The 26,688-nt window shown below is 38.8% G+C and overlaps 1 protein-coding gene across 4 annotated transcripts in view; it reads right to left on the bottom strand.

Annotated features, from left to right (window-relative positions):
- Positions 1 to 9,955: 9,955 nt before the first annotated feature.
- The window catches only part of STAT3 (signal transducer and activator of transcription 3), a 70,464-nt gene continuing 53,731 nt past the window's right edge, over positions 9,956 to 26,688 (bottom strand). For 3 of the 4 annotated variants that reach the window (XM_026710864.2, XM_026710865.2, XM_087916142.1), the window contains 10 exons: positions 20,897 to 20,980; positions 19,418 to 19,516; positions 19,185 to 19,320; positions 18,135 to 18,187; positions 17,954 to 18,048; positions 17,382 to 17,521; positions 15,886 to 16,101; positions 14,636 to 14,678; positions 13,196 to 13,308; positions 9,956 to 12,169 (listed from right to left, as the gene is read on the bottom strand). In XM_026710864.2, the coding sequence (XP_026566649.1) occupies positions 12,111 to 12,169; positions 13,196 to 13,308; positions 14,636 to 14,678; positions 15,886 to 16,101; positions 17,382 to 17,521; positions 17,954 to 18,048; positions 18,135 to 18,187; positions 19,185 to 19,320; positions 19,418 to 19,516; positions 20,897 to 20,980 (1,038 nt within the window). In that variant the 3' untranslated portion in view covers positions 9,956 to 12,110. The remainder of the gene's footprint in view (positions 12,170 to 13,195; positions 13,309 to 14,635; positions 14,679 to 15,885; positions 16,102 to 17,381; positions 17,522 to 17,953; positions 18,049 to 18,134; positions 18,188 to 19,184; positions 19,321 to 19,417; positions 19,517 to 20,896; positions 20,981 to 26,688) is intronic. The other variant, XM_087916143.1, reaches the window with a different exon arrangement.

The following is a 26,688-nucleotide window of genomic DNA, read 5'->3' as shown; positions in this document are numbered from 1 at the left end:
TGCATCATTTTCCATGCTGTTATATGCATGTACAACAGTAGAAATGTGTTGTGTCCAGTGTTACTTCTTTTCTGCAGTCAGTATCCCTAACATGTCAAGAAGAGACTTATTAAACCTTTCAAGCTGTGGGTCTCTTTGTGGGTGGTAGGGAGTGGTGCGCAACTTCCAAATGCTCAGTATATCTATTAGTTGTTTGACAGGTTTGCTCTGGAAATCTCTGCCTTGATCAGAATGTATGCTCTGAGGTAGTCCATAGTGTACAAAAAAACAAGTACCTTGGCTACCAAGGTGGCACACTGATCTTTTGTTGGGAAGGCATGTGCATAGTGAGTGAAATGATCAGTCACAACCAATACATTCCCCTGTCCATTTGTATTAGGTTCCAGACACAAGAAGTTGACACAAACTAGATCCATGGGTCTATGACTTTGCAGATGACCCATCGATGCAGCCCTAGAGGGTAGGGTCTTTTGCTAGATACAATGCAAGCAGGATTTATAGTAGTCCTCAACCTCTTTCTTCATACAAGACTAGTAGAACCAATGTCTCACTAACTGGAAGATCCTCCCGGGCCCCAGATGTCCATGCTCATCATGTAGGGCAATCAGTACCACCTCCCTATGTTTTTCTGGGAGTAACAGCTGCCACTTTTCCTGAGGCCTGTCTGAAGGGCCCTTCCAATAAACCATACCTCCCCGGATCTGTAAACAGCCCAACTCTTTATGCAATAATCGAGCTTTTTTTAGGGAGTCAGATAGCTTCTTGTTGACCACTTCTCAAAGCCCTCACAGACAGATCACAAATAGGGTCTTCTTCCTGATCTCTTTTTAAGTCTTTTTTGGTCAAAACACACATACCCTTTTATCTAACTTGAATGGGGTTACAGAACAGCTTACTCATGGTAGTGACTCCTACAGCTTCTGTCCCAGCTACTCCTTGAATTCTGTGCTTGACGTCTGGATATAGGGCTCCCCATAGGGAGTCAATTGGATCCATTCTCCATCATGTGCATTGGGACCATGAGGTTTCCTCAACAGGCATCTGTATCCCTGTTCTCCAAACCTGGCCAGTACTTCAGGCTGAACTTGAACCCAGAGAGAGCAGCTAGCCACTGATGCCCAATGGCATCAAGTTTGGCTATCATCAGCAGGTACGTGAGTGGGTTGTTGTCTGTCTAAACCTCAAACTCAGCTCCATATAGGTAATCTTTAACTTATCTACCACTGCCCACTTAAATGCCAGGAATTCCAGCTTGTGGGTAGGATAGTTCTTTTTGGTTGAAGAGAGGTCCCTGCTGATGTATGCAATAGGCCTCAGGTGTCCATCATGTTATAATACCCCCCTAAGACCATACTGACTAGCATCAACATGTAGTTCATATGGTCAGTTTGGGTCTGCATAGGCCAAGACAGGGGCATTTGTGAGTCTCCTTTTCTGTTGGTCGAAAGCCTGCTTGGTCCACTCTACCTGAATTGACTCCTGAGTCTTCCTGGGTCCCTTATTCTGATGGAGGTGACCCAAACAATCAGATACATCCTCTACCTTCTCATTATTCAACAGATCATTGAGGGGACTATCTTTGCAAACCCTTTGACAAACCTCCGATAGTATGAGCAGAACCCTAGAAATGATCGCAGTTCAGCCACATTTTGGGGTCTGGGCCAGGAAGTGACAGCCTCAAGTTTCATGGGGGTCAGTTGATATCCCTTCAGCAGAGACAGCCTGACCAAGTATGTGATGGATGTTTGGTAAAATTGGCATTTCTTTAATAACAGTTTTAACCCTTCTTCATGGAGCCTGATCAGAACCTTCTCCAAGCGCTCCTCCTGTTGTTCAAAAGTCTCACCAAAAATGATAATACCATTTAGATACACTAGCACTTTTATCAAATTCATATCTCCCACTCTCTGCTCCATGAGTCTCTGAAAGTTTGCCAGGGCCTACTCACTTTGGCCTCAGTAGGCCCTGGGGAATGGAAGCCCTTGCTAAGGGAGATGTTCCCACCACTCCTATCACTGAGGGTCCTTTGTAATTTCCCAACTGCACTGGACTTCATGGTTTGTGAGGCTTTGTAGAAGCACTCATGTAGTGTCCTCCACCCCCACAGTTATAACATACCACTAGCCTCACTGGCTGCTCAACTGAAGCATAAGGGCTCATCCTCCCATCGATCAGCCCAGCCAGGCTTGTATTCAAAGGCAAATCATCCATTGTCATCCACAAGGTCATCATCTCTGTTAGATGGGATATTTTGGCTTCCATAGTGGTGAGTCAGGCATCGTCACCTCCAGTTTTCCTCATTCCTGCACCTGGAGACCATTCTGGTGGCAGATCAGCTGTGGCCTCTTTGGCTTCTTCCACCACCTCTGTTGCCCTAATTCTCTTTATGAGCCCTCAGGTGTACCCCCAGGTGTTCTCTGCAGCCAGAGTCTTTAGCTGATTCCAGACTGAGTCTGAGCCTAAAATACCTCATGAAAGTTGCCCCATTCTGACCTGTTCCACTTCAGTTGGATCCATCCCCTTCTTTTTCACAATCTGATATAACAACTTATTCAATCGTCTGATGTACTCAAGACACCTCTCTTCTGGAACGTTTGCTCAAATTGAAACAGCAGACTAGAAGCTGTTTTGAGAGGTTCAAATTTATCCTGCAGTAAACAGAGGTAATCTCGCATAGTGAAATACCTTTGGCTGAGTGTTAAGTTTCTAATGGCTTCTGCAGTGAGACCCTTTTAGGTTGTTTCTGACCCTCTGCTTCTTTTTTGCATCTGATATATCCCACTCTTCAACTGCCTGTGCTGCCTGTTACATCCAAGTTTCATATTCCTCTTCCCCTTCTGGCACTGCATCTCTGAAAAGGTATGTAATTCCTTGTACATGGTCCCTGCACAGTAGTTGCAAGTCAGGACTTGGTCGGGTGTCAACCTCCCCATAGCCTGTGCAGACCCTGCCCCTATGGTAACTGTTCCGGACTAGCAGGCTCAAAAGCCTGCAAACCTGATTGGCCCGCTGATAGCCGATCGTGATTGGTCATCATAGACTGATGCGATTGGCCAGTAAACGGGCTGCCGCGATTGGGCCGACCAAGAGTGGCAAACTCAAATCGCCTTCATTGGCTACCTAGCTGCAGCCAGCCCTATATAAGGGGCTGCTGCGGCTGGGATTAGTTGCTCAGATCTGAAGTCACTAATAAAGAGCTGTTGTTGCTATCTGAGTCTTGCCTCCATTCTTGAACCATCCTCCCAGATCTAACAGTAACCAAGGTGTATCTCATCTTGACATCACTAACATTCGAAACATCATCAGAGAATATCAAGAATCAACCATCTCCCCTGATGAAATACTTGATATTTCCTGTGTCAGTCCTGAGCTTAAAAACAAAGATGGCTTGATGACCCCACGCCTCTGCAGGGTCGTTTGAAAAAATTAATCAAGCAAATGCAAATTTATCTTCCCAATAAATTCACTCGCAAAGAGCAACAACAACCATAAGAACTTTCGTTCTCACCCTGATCTAACCTTACAGCAACGTGTACGATCGTGGGAACTTCGTTCTGAGCTCAAATCATATGTTACAACATCTTACCATTTAATGAATATTTCAGCTTCAACAACAACAACACAAGAGCACACAACAGATGTAAACTAAATGTAAACCATTCTAAAGTCGATTGCAGGAAGTATGATTTCAGCAACAGAGTGGTCGATGTCTGGAACTCACTACCTGATTCTGTTGTCATCTGCTCAAACCCCCATTCCTTTACCCTCAAATTAATCTCTATTGACCTCACCTGATTCCTAAGAGGTCTGTAAGGGGCATGCATAAGAGCACAATCATGCCTATCATCCCTGTCCTATTGTCCCCAATTATTAGTTCCTATATCTTGTATTTAAACTTAAGTTTATTCTTGTTTCTGTTATATTGTAAGTTTTTGACAAATAAATAAATAAATAAAATAAAATAAATCTTGGGGGCTCAATGTCTTTGCTGAAGGTATGGACTTGGGGTTGGATGTATCACCCTTGCACTGGTGTCTTTGGTTAATTGAAGATTTTAAACCCCAAAGCACTTAGGAATCCTTATATTCCACTCCAACAGCACATTAAAGTGAGAAGTGTTCTTCATATCTACAATGCATATCCTCTGATATGGGACACAGGCGTTCACCGACTCTAGAATTTGCTGTACTGACTAAGCATCCCTAGGGGTATCAATTGCTAAACTTGTCTCTATCTCACAGTTCTGGTTTTCACACCACTTAGTGATGGCATTGGACTCCATTTTGCTCACTTGGCTCATGTCCATGGATGCTTTACCCCCCGTTGAGAAAGGCCAGAAGGAAATTCCGGATGAGCCCCCACTTGTAGTGCTACTCCTGAAAGGGCCATTGGAATCTGACTTTCCCTGGTCCTTCACACAGGCACCTCTACTGGCCTGGGTCATTTAGTGTGGTGGTCAGTCTCCTCTCAGCAGGCATAATGAAATGGTATTCATGTGGCTGGTCCTCTCTCTTTCTCTGTCTCTTTCTCTGTCTCTCTCTCTCTCTCTCTTGAATTGCCTGCTGGCTCTCCTTCCACCACTTCTGCTCCTTCGTGGATTCCTCTGCTTCCGCACAGAAACCCCTTCTTTCCCTCAGGCTTGCCCCATAGAAACCTCTTCTATTTTCCCTCTCCTGTGCTATTTCATTCTTTTACTCAGTCTTGCCCCACAGAAGCCCCACAGAAGCCTCCTCCTTCTGTCCCTCAGGCTTGCCCCACAGAAGTCTGTTGTTTCCTATCCCCTTCTCTCCCTCAGGCTTGCCTCACAGAAACCTCTTCTATTGTCCCTATTGCCTTCACTCCTCTCCCCAAGCCTCTGTCTCCATTTCCCCCTTAAGCCTTCTTTCCTCCGCTCAAGCCTCCTTCCCCCCGCCCCTCCACTACATAGATTTCTGATGTATTGCGGAGAGATGGAACGTGCTGCAAAAGGTTTGGGGAAGAGTTTGGATACTCCAGCTGTGCCCAAAGTTATGGCTGATGCAGTGCCCTGCAAACATGTGATCGCCATTTGCAATCTTTCTTCCTAGCTTCCCTAGAAAGTCAGCGAGGGAAACTGGTAGGGAAGTTGTAAGCTAAGCTGGTTCCTGAGGGCTGGTAGAAACAAGTTTGCCCTGAAATCCGAGTTTGGATTTTTACTTGGAATGAAAGAGCTACTTAGCCAAGGGACTGACTCCATCTTGCAGAGGGCTGAATCACTGGCAGTTACTTCTTTTACACTCAGAGAGGCTTCTCTGCATAGGAAGTCTTCTCTGTGCTGTCATTTTCAGTTTATTTATTTATTTATAAAGTAGAGATGAAGGGATTCTCTTCTGATTTCTCCAATTCTTACAACATTTCTCCAATATATTTTATTGTAAGCCTTGGTCTTCTTCAATCCACTTTTTAGTTTAATTCTTTTTCTCTCTCCCATAAAAAAAAAAAATCACACTTTTTCAGCATTGCTAAATATCAGTTTGTTTTTTTTAAAGTTATATTGGCAGAATTTTGAATGTTGTAATGTTAGCAATTCCATTTGAGGGCGGGAAGACCTGTTAAATATTTATTAGATCTGTGTGCTGTCCATTTCATCTAGAGGTGGGGTATTTTTAAATATTTCACTTTGTGTTATAGGACAGTCAATGAGCAAGACTGTATTAATGTTTACTTTGTTGGTAGTTTTTTTATTTTTGGTAATTCCTGTGTGCCATTTACAGACTGCAGTTTTAATGTTCAATGTTATTTAACTGTATATAAAATCTTACAATGCAAGACCAGTGAACCAAAAAATTATATAAATTGGGAAGAGGGAATACAGATGCCTAATTTCTATATTAGCAGGTAGTTACTGTTTCACAATTTATTCTTTTCTTTAAGAATAATGAATAATACGGAGAAAAAGATGACTAAGTGCTCATCTATGTATCTTCTTGGTTAATGAGATTTTTAAGGCTCAGTTGGATGGAGACCAAAGTGAAAGATGCGTAAATGTCATCTAAGAATAAATATTAGTATTGGAGCCACATATAGCCAGCAAATCTTTAATTTAATTCAAATTGATCATATTTTCTTTGATAAAATGAAAGCAAAACTAAGGATTCAGCTCATTTACAACAATATTCTTCACAAATAAAGAGGCATGCAATTTGGAGGTACTTCTGAATTTAGCCCAGTGGCCGAGGTCTAAAGTATTGTGAAGACAGTGGACAGTTTGAGGTGGTGGATTTGGGTGCCTATATCTAGAACAGGCATAGATGGCTGCATACACATGTGCCTCAATTTGCATGTGAAATTTCATCTGATTCTTACAGACTAGTTCATTGTAAATTTATAGATCAGCACTGTTAAATTTTTAAAAATTAAAAATGCAGTGCCATTCCAGATTTCACCATAACCGAGCAAAGTTCAAGAGCTCTGGATGGTACTCTGTAAATGACCAGTTCCTCCTGCACATATGTATCTCGTTCATCGAGGTCAAAAAGGAACAAACCCCTGGCCTTTTCAGAAACAGGATCTATCAAGATGAAGTCTCACTCCTTTTCCAATTACTGTATCACTTACTTTACAGGCATTTAAAAATAAAATATCTGGGCAGATTAGACAAGCTTAAAATCTTTTGTACTGACCCAAATCAGGCGCTCTCTGCTTTGGAACAAGAATTTATTTTAGTTTATTTTAATGCAAATGCTAGGTTACCAAGTCACCCTTATGTGGATTGTGATTATAGCAAGTACGAAAACTTGTTCCAGCCAGACTGCATCTTCATGATTGCATATTTGCTGACTCCGCTAACTTGAGCCAAAATGGAGTAAAGGTGAAGTGATTCTCTTCTGAGTTCTTAGGACATCTCTCCGTTATATTTTATTGAAAGCCATGGCCTACTTAAATCCATTTAAAAAATTTAATTCTTTTTCTCTCCCATAAAATCACACTTTTTCAGAATTAGTTGCTAAATCTTGGTTTGTTTGTTTTTTTAAAAAAAAATATATTGACTCAGTTTTAAATGTTGCAATGTTAGCAATTCCATTTGAGGGCAGAAAGACCTGTTAAAATGCCAATATTTCCCAAAACTAGGAACAGGTACTTGGCCTCAAATTTTATCCCTTTAAAGCAAGAAATAACCAACTTGCCAATCTTGACTCGTGTTAATAATTATATAGGGTTAGATTAGGTTATTATTGGATGGGAGACTAGCAAAGAATTTTAGCATTGAATACCATAATGAAGTTAAAAGAAAAAGCACTAATTACTTCATATGGTGGCCAAGAAAATGATGTGGCTGTGCTAGTGAAATCATAAGTTGTATTCCACTTGAGGGAAATCTCACTTTATCAACAATTAATTTGTTCTTATGTGTCTAGAATTCAAACTATAAGCTTCCATGTGCAACTATACTGTTTTCAACTGTCCACTTTACTCATATGTCAGTAAAGTGAGTGTGTTGGGCTTCTAATATAGTCAACTTAGATAAAGCATTCCATAACTACATTGCTACACTAAGGCTCACAGTATGTGCTATTTCTGGCTGTCCAGCTGTTTAGTTACAGAATCTCTGCCAGAAAAAAAAATAAAAGCACCAGGGGTAGTTTTTGGCTTTAAGTACAAAATATTCTTTCTTGGTTTCTCTGACTCATGCCCTCATTCCAGAACATTTGCCACCATCTCCCTTACTGCAGAACAGGGATGTCAAACTCAATTTCATTGAGGGCTGCGTCAGGGTTATTTGACGTTGGAGGACCGGGATGGGCATGGCCAGCTTGTGTCAATCATGTCAAGGGTGCCTGTGGCGGTCCAAACGCTCTGCCAGTGAAAACGGGCTCCTGAGCTCAGTTTTCAGCTGCAATGGCCTCCTGCAACCCTCCTGAGCCTGTTTTCACTGATAGAAGCACCATGGTCCTTTGCTGTTTCCAGGGTGGCCCTGTGAGCCAGATCTAAGCACCCCATGGGCCAGACCTGGTCTGCATGCCTTAAGTTAGATACCCCTTCTGTAAAACTTTCTTCAGCAAATGGCATACGGTTATAATAAATGTGCTCAGTGGGATGGAAAACTTCCAAAAATACTTGTTTATGGAATTTTTATAAATTATGGTTGGTGTTTACTCCATTAAACATACATGCTAAACTGAAAGCAACTCAATGGAATTTAATCGACCTGACTCATGATCTTTCACAAAGTTCACAAAACCCAGCATCAACATATGCAAAGATCTTTTAAATTAAAACTCAGTTTTCACCTTAGTCTAGAGCAAGATCCACAAAAGAAACCTCCCCCAATACCAATACTTTTTGGGTTAATTAGACTATAAGTTTCAGCATCCACAACCTGCTTCCAGTTCAGCCATTGGCCTTGCTAAGCCACTAAAGTTGACACATTCTGGTTTTCCTTACAGAAACTGCCTCTCTGTTAGCCCTTATTACATTCTTGGCAGGACTGATCTTCCTATTTCAGGTACTTCTCTGGAGTTTTTCTTCCTCCTTTGCTGGTACTTTGCTTGTGTGGAGTGACCATTCAAAGTTACAATGGCACTGAAAAAAGTGACTTATGACCATTTTTCACACTTACAACGGTTGCAGCATCCCCAGTCATGGGAGGCGAGGCGAGGAGATGCATGCCTCAATGTGATATTGAGTTGGCCACACCCAGCCAGTCACATGACCAAGCCACGCCCACCAACTAAGCCACAGCTGCAGAACTGGTTAAAAAATTTGAATCCTCTCTCTCTCTCTCTATATATATATATATATATATATGTTTTCTTAAGTTTTCGTGGGTACTTACATGCATGGTATTCAGCTTTGTTCAGGTATTTTCCCACGTCATTATAGTTGTGCTTTTAAAGTTTCGGCAGAATCTCATCTGCCATCATCAGGCTTCTGTACTATGTTCGTCTGTGAGTCAGACAACTGTAAAAGCCTGACTCACAAACGAACACAATACAAAAGCCTGATGATGGCAGATGAGATTCTGCCGAAACGTTGCTACAACTTTAAAAGCACAACTATAATGATGTGGGAAAATACCCGAACAAAGCTGAATACCGTATGTATGTATGTATGTATGTATGTATGTATGTATGTATGTATATGTACATGTGTGTGTGTATAATTTAAATCAGAATCATAACTTGGCCCTTCAACATCTAGTAGAAGCTTTAACTCAGGCAGCATTTCCTTCTGCCATTTCTACTACAGAGGATCAGTGATATTATGAGACCATCCATAAATAGCTCTGTTAAATGATGGAAGAGACTTGCTTATTTACATGCCTGCTTGCTTGCCATAAAAAACGGGAGAGGAAGACAATAATCTTTTATTTGCTTTCATTCTGTTGTTGAATCAAACTTCATACCTACCCTCAATCTTAAAAAAAACAACAGAAATGCTTATGGAAAAGTCTTCATTTTTGCGATGCTATCTGTGAACCAGCCATTGTGGCTCGTTAAAAATATGGTTAAATTAAACATGGCTCAGCACAATGTGTAATTTCATAACTTTTTCTTTCCTGATTCCATCTGAAGTAAGAGAACAAGACATGTCTAATCACCTATTTAAAAAAACCTATCATGTCATCTCTAACCTATCCTTCCCCAAACTAGACATAATTTATTGTTTCAATATTTCTGGATAGGATTTGATTGCCTTATTCCTCATATTCTAGTTACCAAGTCTACACATATTCCAGTTTAAAAAGCCTTAAAAAGTGGCACTTCAAATCAGATATATTTGTGGCTTTATTTCATTCTGGTAGTGTTTAATAGCATAACATCCAAAAGTTGTTATAAATTTGGTTCCAATAGAAAAAATATCTTTATTCTTGGCTGTCATTTGACTACATAAAGTTTCTTCTCTTCTCTTGGCCAATTTCATTACTGTGCATACCAATCATTTGATTTTCTTTAGTCATAAATCAATGGACAAAATATTGACTCCAACAGAGAAATAAAGTAGCAGAATTTATTTATGAGAAAGCTGAAGCTTGTAGGACCAGCAATAAAATATACAAAGAAATTAAAATGGCTATGTTCTTCGAGAGCAACTTGATACAGCAAGAAAGAAAAAGAAAAAGGAAACACTGAACAATTTGAGAAGGAAAATAATGGTGCAAAAAATAACTTGATTAGGAAAGACAAGAGCAGCTTAGTGCTGAAACAATTCTAGTTTAGCATGACTGGAGATCATTATTCTCTTCCTAAAAGACTGTTGTGGCTGCAAAGTGGAGAAGAAGCCTAGGTAGCATTACAACTCTCATTATCCAGACTGTGGTTATAACACAGCTGCAAATTCCCTAACCATCTGCAGGTGAAAAGTACAGTTTTTGACTAGAAAATCTTCTATCTCTTTATCTAGCAAGTGGCTGAGTTCAAACACTATATTAACTATATTTGGATTTGGCTTTCACAGGCACAATAGCTTATTCAGCAAACCACGAGCAAAGCAAACAATGATTCAATTTTCTGTATGAATGTTACAAATCAGTGCCTCTGAATCAGTCTTCCTTAAATTAATTCTCTCCAGATCAGTTGAACTTCAACACCTTGAATCACAAAGTTGAAGTCCAGCACATCTGGAAAGCATCAGTTTTCAAGTGGATGTTTTATTGACTGGAAACAAACTTCTTTCATCATCTTCTTGTATCACCACTTTTCAACTCCACTGAACCACAGTGAGATTAGAGTGGGTCTCTTCAGCATTAGAAGCCTCTAATTCCTACAATGGAGAAACTATAATAGCCAAGCAGCAACTGAGTAACATTTGCTCCATCTGGGGCTAAATTTAAAAAGCCATATGAGAAGGGGGCCACAAGGAGAGGACCAATAATGCTGACAGAAATGAATGGGTAACGAACAGTTCAAATGTTAAAATATTTTAAAGGGATAGTTTTAAACAATATAGCTTATGGAGGGAGAGAAAAAATACCGATAACCATCTCTTTTAACTACTTTAAATAGCTGTTGTTGGTTACTAATATAGTATTTGAAATAGTGCTTAAAGGCAAACACTGGACATCTGTCCTGCAGACCAGATTTAAATTCTACTCAGCCATAAAATTTGGATCATTATGGGACAGTCACTATTCAGCAGCAGGATTCACTTCTTAATTTTGCTAGAAGGAAAACCCACCCTTTCTTTTTAAGGATGAATGCTGTCCTAGGTCGTTTTAGGGCAAAGTAAATAAAAGTGCAATAAATAATCATAAAAGTAACAAACTACATGCTGACAACAAATTTTTACACTGAACTATCAGTTCACCTTTGTCCCATTATCTCAATCTAATGCCTTAATCTGTAGACAGTAAAACATTTTCCCATGATCAAAAGTTTGGGTGAAAGGAAGTGGAAGGAGAACTGACTTTTCAGCTGAATGACTGGGGTTCAAATACTGTTTCCACTGGGGTTTATGCTGCAATCTTGAGTATTAGCAGTCTGTGTAGTTGGAATGTTCTAAAGTCTTTAGTAGGAGCATCAAAGCTCAAGAAGTAACCATACTATTGGCTATTTTTCTAGCCCTTATCTTGCAGAACTGTTCTATTAAGGTGTATTGATCACCACAGAAGGGCTCAAAAACAGGGAACCAAAATTCATTGCTTTGGAAAAGAAACAAATGCACACACTCATTTCTAGAAAAGTGTCCTTTTCTATATCCGTTCCTCCCCCTGGGCTACTTGAACAGACTTCTGCCTGTCAATTTCAACTGCTTTATTTCTGGATAGAACACTTAAGAGGGTAGCATTACAGAAACAGCTTTTTGTGCCATGCAATAAAAATGCGCAGAAGACCAAAAAGCACTGCTGAAGAGGAACACTTGGTCCAGTTACACACTAGAACAAAATCTTCACTCCTTACATTAATAAACCAGCATACATAATGGAAAATTTTGCAGTGGGAAAGAACAGCTAAAATTAAACAGAATTTCTTCCCTCCAACTGTCTTGAGATGAGGCAAGAAGCTCCAGCAATGGTGTACTTTGAAGGAGGATTCTCAATCAAATGTCTCCTGCTGACGCAGAGCTGAGATAACTGAGCTTCATGATGCTGTAAAGGGAGTAAATGTTTGATGCCAAGAAGCCAAAAATGGTCAGCTGTTTACAAAAGGTGATCACATGGGTGAATTGGCACATTCAGCAGTCATCTCCATGTCGAATACCTGCAAGGACTCTGCAAGAGATACAGAAGGAGAGGAATGCAATCCCATTTCACATTGCAACTATATACACGCTCATTGGATTTTGTTTTTAAAGGCCAAATGAAATGTAGTCTACCAGATGTTGCATTCAAGAGCTGTTTCCACTGCCTTGTTAAATGAAGTTGCATTTTATTAGTTTTAATCTGGCCAACCTGTCACTATTTTTTATTCTTGTAAAGTATTCTGCCAGCACCACTTCATTCTCTCTTTGGAATTTCTCATCTTTCAATATTAAACACCTGTGAGGGCTATGAGCTGCTGTTCTTTCATTATTTCATTAAAATTTCATTGGTATTTCTGTCCCACAAATTTCATTTTATCTTCTGTCTTGCTCATTCATTCTTGAATATGGAAACTTAAAACTTCAGAATATATCTATTCCTGACATTTCCTCATGTAATATAGCTACCTTTTGTTCTTGCTTTTACCCTTAGTCTGCCCTTTTGCCAATTCAACTCTTTATTAACGGGCATTTCCCTTTGTCACTTGACCCAAACATTTGATCAAAATTAAGCAATTTTAATCAATTAAGGTACTTCCTTTTAACCCCCACCTTAAGCATTATGTAGCTTTCCTATGGTTTGGGAAATGATAAACAACTGTTATGTTTATGTTTGGGCAAGTGGAGATCTTTTATACGTTTATTTACTCATTTTCTGTGAATGGACAAACTACATTTAAACAGTCCTTTGAGATTAAACTGAGATTAAATCCTGGTTTGCAAAACTGGTTGGAAAACCCTGTCAACAATCATGCTTTGTTGAGTGAAATACAGTAGCAACTAAGTACATAATAAAGGAGTGTGCAGTATTTAAGCCGAAGAGTCAAAAATCTGGAAAACACAATGCTGCCTCCTTCTGGTTTAAATGATAGTTGGATGATTTAAGAAGATACCAGGCCGCTCTACATAACTGCCTAACTACAAAAGCAGCAGCAGGAACAAAGTGATCCCCCTATCCTTCCACCACAGACAGTTGAACTATAAGCCACGCACTCACCAAACTGCCCGCTGGCATTTCCATCAGCTCCTTCACCATTACTGCCAAAATGGATCAGGGATTCAAGTGTGCGGGGAGACATGGGTAGCTCAATAGTGCTACTGCAAGTTGTTCTGAAAAGGTGGGATGGGTGGTGGGGAGAAGAGACGTTAGCAAAAAGACACAAAAGTTAGAAGCTGTGGTCGGACATGGCTCTTCCAGAGATATTCATGCAAATACTAGATTCCTCTGAAATAGACTGGAAAAGGCATTGATAGAATAGTGAGGATAATATAATGTCTTTTAAACCTCCCAGGGCTTTAGGAAGCTGAAAAATATCCTGGCAGCAGTAATCAGTTGGCATATTATATTCCCGAGGTCTATGAATTCACCAAGAATCAAACTGGACTCAAATGAGGCTTATTACTTTTCATTCATTACAACAGAGGCAAGAAGAGAATTGGCACACCCTAATTGAATCATACACACAAAAACATTTTTCCTTCTCTGTTGCAATTATTTTGTTTTATTTTGTGTTTCTCAAAAGTTTTAAATGGATTGTTGTAATTTAGCTCAGTGCTATTGGATTTTGGAAACACAATTGGAGGGAAAGTCTACAAAAATGGCTTTATATAGAGGCAAGTTGCATACTGCTTAATTAAGAGGTTTCTGTGCAGCAGAAGCAATTACATCTCTAATCTGTATAGCAGAAGCAAGGAATGTTGCTAGGAGACTACAATTAACACCAACTCTTCCTTTTGCTACAGGTAGTCCTTAATTTACAACTATTCATTTAGTGGCACTTTGAAGTTAGAAGGGCATTGAAAAAGGCGACACATATTTTTCACAGTTATGACTGTTGCAGCATCTCCATAGTCACAGAATCAAAATCCGGATGTTGGGCAACTGAATCATATTTATGATGGTTGCAATGTCCTAGGGTCATATAGCCACCTATTGCAACTTTCTTGACAAACAAAGTCAATGAGGAAGCCAAATTCACTTAACAACTGTGGTAAGAAAAGCTGTAAAATGGGGAAAAAGTCACACCACCTGTCTTGTCCAACAATGGAAATGTTGGGCTCAATTACAGTCATAAGTTGAGGGCTACCTGTACTTTTTATCTATATATTATCTATTTTGGGATAAAAACCATTGATAATTGAAGCACAAATACCAATAAAGGAGAATATTTGTAGCTCAGAGTTGAAATGAGGGGTCCTTGGTATTCTCTGAGTTACTTGTTTTCTTGCAGATATTTCATTATCCTAACTAGGTAACATCATCAATGCTAGTAAGGAGTGATATTTGCTCTCAGTGTCTTGCCTAGCTATGTGGGTGAAGGCAGCCTTAGAGAATCTTTGGTTGGGCTGAAGCACAAATAACTGGGGAGAGTGATATAAACAATAATTGCTTGATAGAATCCATGGGTCCTAACTTTAGTGAAGAAACCAGACTTACGGGGTTACACAGATGAACTTAGTCTTCAGATATGGAGCAGCGCCTGTTTGTGGACAAGAGAAAAATATCCCTTAGTTTGTGTATCTTAAAATGCAAAAAGGGTCTCCTATTCAAATTGCATTTTTGTTTGTTCCAGTAAAAAGATTTGGAGGTATATGAGGAGAAAGCAAATAGAGAATTATCCCAGAACTGTAAATTGTGTTGTCTTAATCGATAATCCTTGATTTACCTGTAGGTACATTTAAACTTTGTTTAACAGAAAAGCTAAATTTAGATATTCCTGCCTTCGCATATGATTGGACTTGCAAAGTAACTTTGGGTGTAACAAAAACAGACAAGCATTCTAAAGGCTTATTTTTAAATTGCCTTTTCATTTTCCCCCAATGTTTGTTTTTAACTAATCAACAAGAGCCACCAACAGCACCAGATTAAATTAGAAAACACTCTGCAGGAAAATTTGCTAGTTTGTATAAGTGGCTGACAGGGCATTCATTTCTACACATAACATGAAGATTTTGTTAAGAAATCCTAAATTAAATTTTTTTTAGAGAGAAAACAAATGTAGTGAGTAAAAAAATCTCCTAGATGTCTTCACGGTAACATACAGGCTGGTTTGTTTGAAATGGAAACCGAAGAAAGTAGGGTTGTTTAACACTTCTTTGAGACCATCTGAAATGCAACAATAAACTACTTCTATGCCAGGAAAATGGAATTCAGGAGTTAAGTTCATTTTTACTATAGTGAGTAGAGTATGACTTGCTTTGTAGGTTAAAGACTCCATCTTCAGTTATCCTATATCTATTTAATCAAAAGTAAATTGCACTAAATTCCATTAAAGTTTGCACTGACCATACTGCATGTAAGATGCACATAGTTCCTCATGAAGATATCCCTCCACCCAAAAACAAAAAATGCCAGCAACAGTAAGAATCGTCCTCCAAGGTCCAATTTCCAGTTCCTGTTTGCAAATATAAGTATCCTTTTAACAGCCAAGGTCCCTATTTAATGCTTTTGGCCACCTGATGGAATGATAATACAAAGTAGGTAAGGCCAAATGGCACATTTAGGAAAGCTCAAAGGTTTTTCTTTTCCCACTGGGTTTTAGGAGGCACTGTGGAGGCATTCTCCCTTTTCCCCTGTAGACATAATTTATATATTATTTATGGTGTAAGGAAGCGCTTGCAGAGGGAGTTTAGGACTGCAACATACCTACGGTAATTTGGGGAGGAACAGCACAGAAAGTCAACAACTACCTGGGTCAGTGGCTTCAGGATGCTCCTGGCTCTCAGGACGGCAGTATTTTCCAAAGGCCTCTTCCTTAGGAATATCAGGGTACAAATAAACAAGCGGGGAAACCAGGATGTTGGTGGCATCCATGATCTTGTAACCCATAATAATCTCAGCAAATGACATATTATTGAGTTGTTGCTTGGTGTATGGCTCCACTGATTGAATTTGTGTTTTTCCTGTAGAAAGAGGATTAAAAAGGAACAATAGACCCCTTGCCCAGGATGGGGAGAAAAGAGGGGGAATCAAACTCACAGCAATAAAAATGTAATTTGAAAAATATCACAAAATTAAAAATAAATATTGTACACTGATTAGAAATTGGTCATCACTGATTATACTATTAGTAAACAGATGAATTCTTCTGATGTTACAGAACATTCATTAAAATATTACATATGATAACTTCTATGAAAAATAAAATATCAGCATGTCTTGATGAAGTAATATGTCTGTTGGTTTAATCCTTGCCTTTCCATTTAATGAATCTTAGCAAGGATGGGACAGACCTTCCGTAGATTCCTATAAAGCCTAAAAAAACAGAAGTTGATGAAAATAAGTTATTCGCAAAACCTATGAATAAGGAAATTGAATGTCTTATCCTGATAAATCAATGAAATATTGCTTTAAATATTGAGTAATATACAGTAACAAAAATGCTATGTCTGCAATAGATTCCTTAATAATGTTGTGTTGTAATTACCTTGCTGCTGAAGACTTTTGAGTATTAACTCAAATTGCTTATACTTGTCCTATTATTGCTATATTTTGGTTTAAAACAAGATGGTTAAATGTGTGGATCAATTGTTAAGTGTTAAATATGCATATATTATTTCTGATTATATTCCTAGTTGTGGCATTGACTCCTAAATGATATAAGATGTATATATTAGGGACAGTTAACTATAAATGCATGTATTATAGAAAATTGCATACAAAATATGTATTTTTACACATTTTATGTTCAAACACACAGAAAGTCGACAAGGACTCATAACTCCTATAAAAATGACAGATGCTGAACATTTTCTTCAAACCAGCATTTTCTTTTTTTTCTTACAAATAACAGGAACACCTCTTCCTGGATGATGCTTGATAGGGCATCAATGTATTGAAAAAGAAAATGTACTTATTAGTTCTGAAATAAATATATTCTGGCCTTATTCCCATGTAATAGTCAACTGAAATTCTTGAATAGATATTAAATGCTTATTTTTAGGTTTCATTGCTTTCGGGGGAGAGCTGAGAAAGGTGGAAGAGGACGATGACCAGCAGCAAGCTGGATGAACTCAGTGTCAGTGGTGATAAGTCACACTACTGGAAGACCCGAAGGACTGAGCTAGATACAGAGATATCATAGATAAAATCTGTGTCGTTACTAAGAGTTGACTATGACTTAATGGCACATAATCTAGTCTAGTGCATGGCGCTTTTATCACTTCAGGACTGCATTCCTTACCACTAATATCCTTCTCCACCCATGTGAAAGTGATTCCACCTTCCTTACTGCTTTCGCTGAAACGCAACAAAAAGGTTCCTGGAGGTTTTGTGCTCAGGATGGCTCTTTCCCTCTCTTTGCTGATGAAGCCCATGATATATCTGGAGGAGGAGGAGGAGGAAAAGGAAAAAAAAACATATATAGTTTCAATATGGTATGTTTTATTTATAAAGAATCACAAAATCATAGAGTTGGTTGTAATTATGCAGCCACAGTGATTCTCCAAACTTATTTGCTCATTTGAAATTTTGGATGCACCCCAAGAACTATCACAAAATAGCTGTCTGCTGTAGTCAATATGGCCAGTTTATTTTATGGATCCATTTATTGTATTGTGAAAGCAGTGCTTTTAAAATTGACTAAGATCCTATATGCAAGTGTCCTCAAATTTGGGAGGAAAGGGGGACAAGGAGCACCAAATTGGTGAAGGCTGGTTTAGAACTTTCTCACCTTTGAGGACCCATAAGTGACAAGAACAGCTCTTACTATACAGACATGTTGTCAACAATTATGATTTTTCTGGTCACTCTTACCCTTCATTCCAAAGTGCCAAGATGTACTTCTTCACCAGGTCAATTATATTGTCCAGCCAAACCCAGAATGAAAAGCCTTTTCCTGCCATGTTCTCCTGCAGAGAGTAAATCAAGAAGGCCATTAAGCAAACTGGCTCACAGTTTGACTCACAATCGTATGCCTCACTTTCCAAACCATTACCTTGCAGAATTTGGCCCATGTTATTTGGCATCCGGAGTAATTGACACCAGGTCCTAGAACAAATAATGGGAATGGATGAAAAGAAAATTATTTGATTATATCCCTTATTATTTTTACAAATAACTTGAAATGGCAAAAATATCCAACACACCTTCATCCTCCTGTTTTCCCAACAAAAATCCTATGAGATGAGTTAGACTGAAAGTAACTGGAGAGACTGAAGAGGTACCCAGCCAGCTTTTATGGTTAAGGAAGGATTTGAACTCATGGGCTTCTACTTTTCAGCCTGGTGCCTTAACCATTAGACCAAAAATATTCAAATCAAATCAAATAAAAATTAAATGGAGCCGTTGTATAGTTACAGTATTAAATTTTCAGCAATGATAAAGGAGAGTCAGATTCTAATCCCCTTGTCTGCCATTGAGGCTCACTAGAAAGTTCCTGGATTCATATGTTCAGCTAACATGAAATATAACTTAGTTTGATCTGGCTTAATGTAGATGGATGTTGGAGGGGAAAATAGGTATAATGTGCATCATATCACACAAACAATGTCATCATGGCTTATATCAGACACTTATCTTAGCATACTGGGTTAATCTAAATTTTGTGATTTGTAAACCAGACGTTATAGTTTAGAATGTTATGTGATCTCAGCTAACTGTGATTGATTCAAGAATCCAAATAAACCATAGTTTAATGCGATCAGATGTTTAAATTGGACATCAGTCACTACGCACTTGAGATGTTAGCAATGGGAGAGAAATCTTTCCATAGCATCTTGATCTCCTTGGAGGAAAGGGACTTTTAAAAGTAAGGTAATCTCTTTTTTTACATGTTTTTCAGGAATTCGGGGTGGGGTGGGGATTGCCAGCACTGTAGCATTCTGTATATACTCTGGGCCTGGGTTTCAATCATCAGCCAATGATTTCCCAAGTCTATAATTGAAAATTCTGCTATGAATTTAACAAAACCCTTAGTCAACCTGGGAAGGTGGCAATACCTTAGAGTCAATAAACGTTAAGTGGGGGGGGGAAGGGAGTTTGTTACCAAGTAGTTTTTCTGCAAGAGTTGTCAACTGTTCTATGCTGAGTCCTCGTTTGGTGGTTGAGGAGAACTGCCAGCTAAGCACCTCAGCAACTTGATCCCATGTGCCAATGGGTGGCTTTGTGAAAAAGTTCACGTTCTGCCAAGAGAGGAATTATTCACGGTTCATGAAATCAGGAGAAACAGCCTCTTCCCTCTCCATTCCTCTGCACTGATGCCTTCACAGCATAGCATACCTTGGGATTGTTTGTCAGCATGTTGTACCACAAAATTGATGCCCATGCATTCGGCATCTGGCAAATGTTGGAGATCACCACTACAGGAAGTGAATGGGTCTAGGGGAAAAGAATACAAGTTACCTGAGCACAAACTTATCTTTTTTTGGAGTCTTAGGATCTTATTTTTCACAAACAGATTAAATAATTAATTTTTCAGTTCTCCCATCTCACTAAGCAGGACATTCACAAGACCATTTTGCAGCTCTGCAATGAAACAAGCTGTGGTGTCAACATTAAAAGGGTAATATGCTAAGAGCAGTTTAACAATCATTTCTACTTTCAATGGACCACAGCAAATTCTAAGATTGAAAGAGGGTGTTGATCCACTTTGATTTTCTAGTCTCCCTTTTCATAAATGTCCTTGGGTCTGGATTGGAGACTCATATTTCAGAGAAAGATTTATAGTAGGGATGTCAAACTGGATTCCAATGAAGGTCTCACCAGGGTTGTATTTGACTTGGGGAGCCAAGGTAGGCATGGCCAGGGTGGATTTGGCCAGCTTGATGTCACTTGTGTTGAGGGCACCTGTGGTGGCCTGAATGTTCTGCCAGAGAAAATAGGCCCTTGAGCTCCGTTTTAAACTGTAATGGCTTCCTGCAGCCCTCTGCCAGCGAAAACAGAGCTCCATTTTTGCTGGCAGAGAGCTGTAGGCCATCATGGCTGAAAACGGATCCAGGGAGGGCTGCACATGCTCCTTCCAAGCTCCATTTTTGCTGGCAGAGGCACCATAGGCCACTCCTTCACTGTTTCCATGAGCTAGATCTAAGGACCCTGCGGGCCAGATCCAGCCCACTGGCCTTGAGTTTGATAGTTTATAGCATAAACTAACCATTGGAACTACAGTATTTTCATTTAAAGAAGTGGATTGCTCCATTCATTTCAGAGGAATAGTTTCCTACATAAAGGCAAAATAAATATCACATACAATGACTATACGTCCATTACTATAAAGGACAGTCCTTTATTTTAGAAAGCTGTCCTTTAGATTCATTTAATTTAATTATTCTACTTATTTATTTATTAAGTTTAGCACCACTTATCTCACTATCCATTTTCTTGGTTTAGTTTTTGAATCTTCCTTTGTGAAGCAAAGTTACAATGGTTAGTTTACAAATAATTTTTGAACCCATTTCAGGTTATTCGGGTCCTTTATTTTTTCCCAGAAAATATGGCCATTGTGCACTGTTAGTGAAATTGCTATATGGGCATCATTATCTCTTTTATGTGTCTTCTTGGAAACTGTTATGTGAATGTTACCATAATTGAAATAAAGCTTCTTGCTTCCTGTGTTATATTTGATTTTGTTCCTGGCAAAATTCCAAGATGTCATCTAAACTATTACTACAATACAGAAGCTTCCATTCCAGCCATAAATAAGCCTTCCCATAAAGAAGTCAAACTACAGTTAATAGAACTGGTGATATGACACGTTCTTACCTCCAGGTCAATTTTCAAACCTTGGTGGTAAACTTCTGTTTCAAATGTAATAAGATGGAGTTCTTCTGTGACAATGAGAGAGGCCTGAGGAGAAAACGATGAGAGAAAAAAGTTAACATTTGCATGAATTATGTACATACTTAGCTATCATTCATCTTTCAGCATAAGTTTACAGTGCAAAAAAGAGGTTAAAAATAGTAAGCTGAAAAAATGAAAGGCACGGAATAATCCCTGATTCCACTGTGGACATATAATGCTTCACACATTGGTTTTTTTTATTTTTTAACTCAAGATCTCCCCGATTCAATTCAACAATAATTTTCCCAGTCTTCCCCCTTAATCTTCTATGCAAGCCTTAGATTGCAAAGAAAAAGCAAGGCAGTTACAAATTTGTGGACCGCTATCAAGAATCACTCAACAGAAATTTAGGTAGAAACAAATGGGTACTATTAAACAAGGAGCAAAGGCTTGGAAAAACAGACGACATGAGTTCTTTCTGGGTAAACGTTTCAGTGTTGTAAATCTATTCATGTGAAGAAACTAAAGACAGGAAAGCTGGATCTTCCAAGAACAGTCCATGAGTCAAGACCTTGAGAACTTCAGACAGAAAACTGGTCCAGATATCAAGCCAAATGATGGGAATTCACAGGAAAAACAGTCAAGAAGTACGAGGGTTCCCCCCACACACACAACAAGGGCACAGAATCTGGAAGTTCCAAATATGTAGCAAAAATTTCTGTAATTAGAGCAGTTGATAGTTCCTTCTGTGGAGTCATGCTGATTTCTATTGGTCATTAGATGGAAGTATAATTTAGAGCTTGGTATCTTATAAAACTAGAGTCTGGTTGCTTGCTATCCTAATCAAGCAGTCTCTTGGACTGAGTCTGACTCAGAAATGCAGAAATATCTGAGAACCTAGAGCCATCAAAATTACATGTTGGGAGTCTGCTGGTCAATAAGATACTGATAAAGTAAAGCTTCCACAGGTCCAACATGCTAATGACTTCATATTCTGCCTGATAATTGGATAATGATAATGACAGTTGGACAAGGAAGAGGTAGAAATTGGCAGCATGGGGTTTACCAGGATTCACTGAACCCAGTATTGGTAAATATCTATGGAAAACAAGATAGATTTTAGTGAAAGAGGGGCAAAAAAAATTCACTGGCTTGCTGATGGCCACAATTAAAGACCAACGAATTGTCCACATTCTTTAACTTACTTAAATCCATCACACTGAAATTCATACAATGGATTGCCAACTGATAGACCAGGTTGCCAGTGATGGTTAGTGATGTGTTTGTTTTGTCTCTTTGACATGCTTGAATTGGCCCGACAGAATCTGATGAAATGCTTGCAGTTCTTGCAACATTTGATCAGTTGCTATGGCCCCAAAATTCAAAATGCATACAAGAAAAAAAAAACCTCAGAGTGCTATCCAATGTTTCCAGTGTTATTTGTGTATTTATATCCTGTGAATAAACATAAATCCTTTATTAGTATTCTATCCAGATGTCTTGTTGGAAATGGATTTCTCATCTGGTAGACAGTGGACTGGGTATGGCAGGTTGACAAAGAGAGATATCTTGATGTTTGTCAGAAATATGCAGAGTAATGCTTGCCAGAAACGCCCAGTGAACTAGATTCCTTGCTCCAGCTTATATGCTTTTAAATATCAAATCTAATATGTGAACACCAAAAATCTAACAACCTGAAGGAAGATCTTGAAAAACCTAACTTTTCTTACAGGGAACTGTCACCATTCTATTTCAAGAATTTCTCCCATAACAGACTGGGAAGTATGTAACAGTAGCCTTAGGACTGCATGAGCTCAGGAGCATGATGTGGGCTGAGAAATGGCTGTATTCTGATTCCTTGGGTCATGCTTCTGTCCAAGAATTGTTTTGCAGCAGTTGCTTGATTTGCCAAGGAGTATCATAGATGCAAAACTTCTGGAGATATCACGGATGAAGAAGGAGGCAAATCATCACATGCGGTATTCCAGTTTCAAGAAAAGTATCAGATCCTATATTATGGGCACTGGAGATTATGTCAGAATTAAAGTGCAAGAAAGGTAGTGACTGTCAATCATTCAGCTTAGATGCATTCTGGAGATATTTCAAGTTACAGTGATCTGTCATGATCTGTGGTCTGCTGGGCCCCTTCCTATGAATGCCTCTGGGTTTTAAATGTCACGCTAATAGCATACAACTTTTTGTGATATATAGTACATATTGAAACAATGCATGGTAGGAAATGAAGGCTGGGATTCTCAGGAACTTGTAATTATATGGCCTCTTCTACTATACCCGTATCTACCACAAAGGGCTATATGGGGTGAGGATATTGCACAATGGGTTGGGTGGTGAAAGCCCTCTTTATTTTTTCAAAAGTGATCTGTCCCTAAGTGTCCCAGGCATATGACCTTCACATAATAGCAGTTACGAATTGTGTAGAGGCAGAAATATATGTATAATACTGATTGGCAAGGGCCATTCACCTCTGGAAGTGGAAGTCTTTGCTTTCTTGATGAGGCTACCCAAAGAAAGTGGCTTCCATCTTTGACAAGTATATTTGAATTCCTTCAGATTAAATCTGACAATGCAAGAAATCAGTAGTGATTATCTGAAATTTATACTTCTATAATTTGGCACACAGGCACTTCTTCCAAAGGCTCAACAACATTGCCTATACATGCTGTACATATTTCTGGGTAGGGGAAAGAATAAATTACACTAAAATGACATCCAGATAAGTAATAAGAAATTGGTCCATGAAATCCCAGAAATGTTGCTCATCAAATGCTGGGAAAACTGTGAAAGCTTTATAGAGACTGTGCAAAACAACTGTGTACTCAACATTGTCATATGGGATAGGAAACTTTTTTTTTTTTACTAATCACTTTCAGATTTGCCCTCCTGAGAAATTGTTTGGTGGAAATCCAGGTCTTTTGCAGGCACTCAAAGAGTTCTAAAATCAGTTGGAAAGAATGATCTAGATGACTTTTTAAATGAAAAAATATAGAGCTGCAACTCATGACAGGAAAGAATGGATGATTGTTCTTTTCAATGTTTTTGAGATGACGTCCCTCAGTGTTGCCATTGTAGATTCCAAGAGTCAGTAAATCTGGATGAAGGAAATTTGATATTGGGTCAATAGTTGGGAGGGATTGTGGAAAGCTGGGGATGAAGTGTTTGAATGTTCAACTGAGTCCATCTGCTGAGAAATGAAAAAAACTTTTCAAAGAAACTCACTATAACTAAGGGTGGAGAATTTCTGTAACACAATTTTCAAGAGCACGCATTCTAGACTTGCATTGAAGAAACTCTATTGAAATCCATTATGTTCTATCTTACTTGGCCAGCCAGTGAGGTGGGATGTAACAATAAAACAATCACAGGGAAAGCAAACAGCATATTGCTTCCTGAACCAATAAGTCAGTCAGCACACTTTTGGCAGAAGCCATATAAAGCGTTTTCTTTCTTGTGTCTTGTTAGGGCCCTAGAGTGGAAATTGGAACATGCTTTTTACAGCATGGGGGCTTGAGTCTCACCTTTCTATTTGACCGAACAATTTAAACTCATGAACTTGAAGCCATGCTAAATACAACAGTGGAAGGAAGGAAGGAAGGAACTAAAGAATTCCAAGTATTCATAGTGTTCAGGTTCATTCTCACAAGGTATGTAGTCCATATAATTGCACTGGTCATAGTTTAGTTTAGTTTAATTTACTTTATTGTCGTTGCACCTCATACAACGAAATCAAACATCATCTTCAGTGCACATCATGACCAAGAAAATAAACACAAACACATATCTTTCACTCCACACAATGAACCGAAAACCCCCAACACTGCACTATATAGCAGAATTCAGCTACTGCTCTGGGATAGAAGCTATTTTTCAGCCTATTTGTGCTTGTTTTTATTATTCTGTACTGTCTGCCAGATGGTAATAGTTCAAAAAAAGGGTGCCCAGGATGAGATGGGTCTATGAGAATGTTTTGAAATTTCTATAAAGCTCTTCCAAAGAGGGGAGAGGGCAACCAATGATCTTCTGGATAATGACATTAACCCTCTGGAGTGCTTTCCTATCTGCCACTGTGCAATTGGCAAACTATACAGAGGTGCAGTAAGTTAAGATACTCTCTATGGTGCAGCGGTAGAAGGTCACCAGTGGTTTCTCATTCAGTTGTTGTTTTCTGAGAAGCTTCAGGTAGTATAATCTCTGCTGGGCCCTTTTGTCCAGGGCTGCAATGTGGGCACCCCAGGTCAGGTCCTCTTTTATGGTAAAACCCAGAAACTTAAAACCACTTGCTCCACTCGGTCTCCACTGATAAGCAAGGGCTGGATGTCTGATATGTTCCTTTTATAGTCAACTATAGTAATCTTCTATTGATGGTTTCAACAATTATGGGGGGCTTTATGGGGTGTCAAGGCATATCATGTTTACTGTCAAGCTTCAGGTCCATGAAGCTGCTACTTGGTTGATAGCCAATCAATCTATATGCCAGATTACCTGCGACATAAAGCAATAGTATATAGGCATTACTGGTGCTATTTGGGCTAACTGGATATCAATCTTTCCCTGATCCAAAAGCCCATCTAAGTCACACAAAGTTCATATTTTTAAGGAATAGGACACAATTATTTTGGCTGAACATTTGAAAGTAAAATAATGCTGGCTCTTATTTTTGACGAGCTGGTCCTGATTTTGCTGGTGATGAATATAACTGGGAACTTGATTGTTATTGTTCCAATTATCCATCAGTATAGACAAAAATGAAAAGTGAGGTTGTCCTTGAATGGGTCCATCAATGTGATCTAATTCCTATCTGAATTGTGGTTCATATGCTGAAGGTCATTTACATACAGTGTTCTCCAATTGACCAGTGCCTTTGGAATAACTTTCTTATATGTCAGCTGGCAGTTGCTAACTTGCTTAAATTTTCCAATATTACTTTTAACTTCTGAACTTGTCAGCCCATATTGCAGTTGGTCCAGATAAAGCAGACCAAAATCTTTAAGATAAAGGAACATATAAAAACATATGTCAGGAGTGCAAGGACCTGGCCAAAGGATCCAACACAGTTTTCAAGAGGAGCCACTGGACATATCTGATGTAGTGAAAAGGAGCTGGAAAGTTTTGTTGAAATTGCAAGGTATCACAAGCCAAACTGTCTACTGAAATAGCGTGTTCTCAATCGCATGTTCTCAAGCTTTCAGTTTCTCCAATTTGGCTACTGAGGCTGAAAGAGGGAGATTTTAATTTCCGAGGTTAGAAACAACCTGTTTTATGTATTTCAAGTATCCAGTATCTATTCACTGTTGGCTACATTTCTTCCAATTTTATTACCTAGACTGTAGTACCCACCTCTCCTTCTATTCAGCTTTATTTCTTCTTATATAATCAATTCTCACCGGCATGAACCAAAAGGAAACATGCTTTTATACACAACATTTTAATTTATTTTGATATTCATTCCTCATCAAAAAACCACATACTATCTACTTTTCTTCCAGCATATACACATCTTAAATGTTCTTTATTACTTTCCCAGCTTTAATAAACATTCTACCAGAGTAAACAAATTCATCTTCCTTCTAGTTTTCTTGGATATATATGTAATTTATATTCATTCACTTCAATTACTTTGTCACAAATAACTACCTTGATCTTTGATACACTGATGTTCTTATAGCCCTCTTTGTACTATAAAATCTATCCAACATTCACTGCATATAATTTGAGTTCTCAATTGATAACATGGCATTATCTGCATGGAAAAGTAT

The sequence above is a fragment of the Pseudonaja textilis genome, chromosome Z (genome assembly GCF_049901715.1).
Source record: "Pseudonaja textilis isolate UNSWEBS1 chromosome Z, rPseTex1.2, whole genome shotgun sequence".
NCBI classification, from domain to species: domain Eukaryota; kingdom Metazoa; phylum Chordata; class Lepidosauria; order Squamata; family Elapidae; genus Pseudonaja; species Pseudonaja textilis.
Note: the sequence above shows the minus strand (reverse complement) of the source record. Positions and strands in the feature narration are given on the sequence as shown.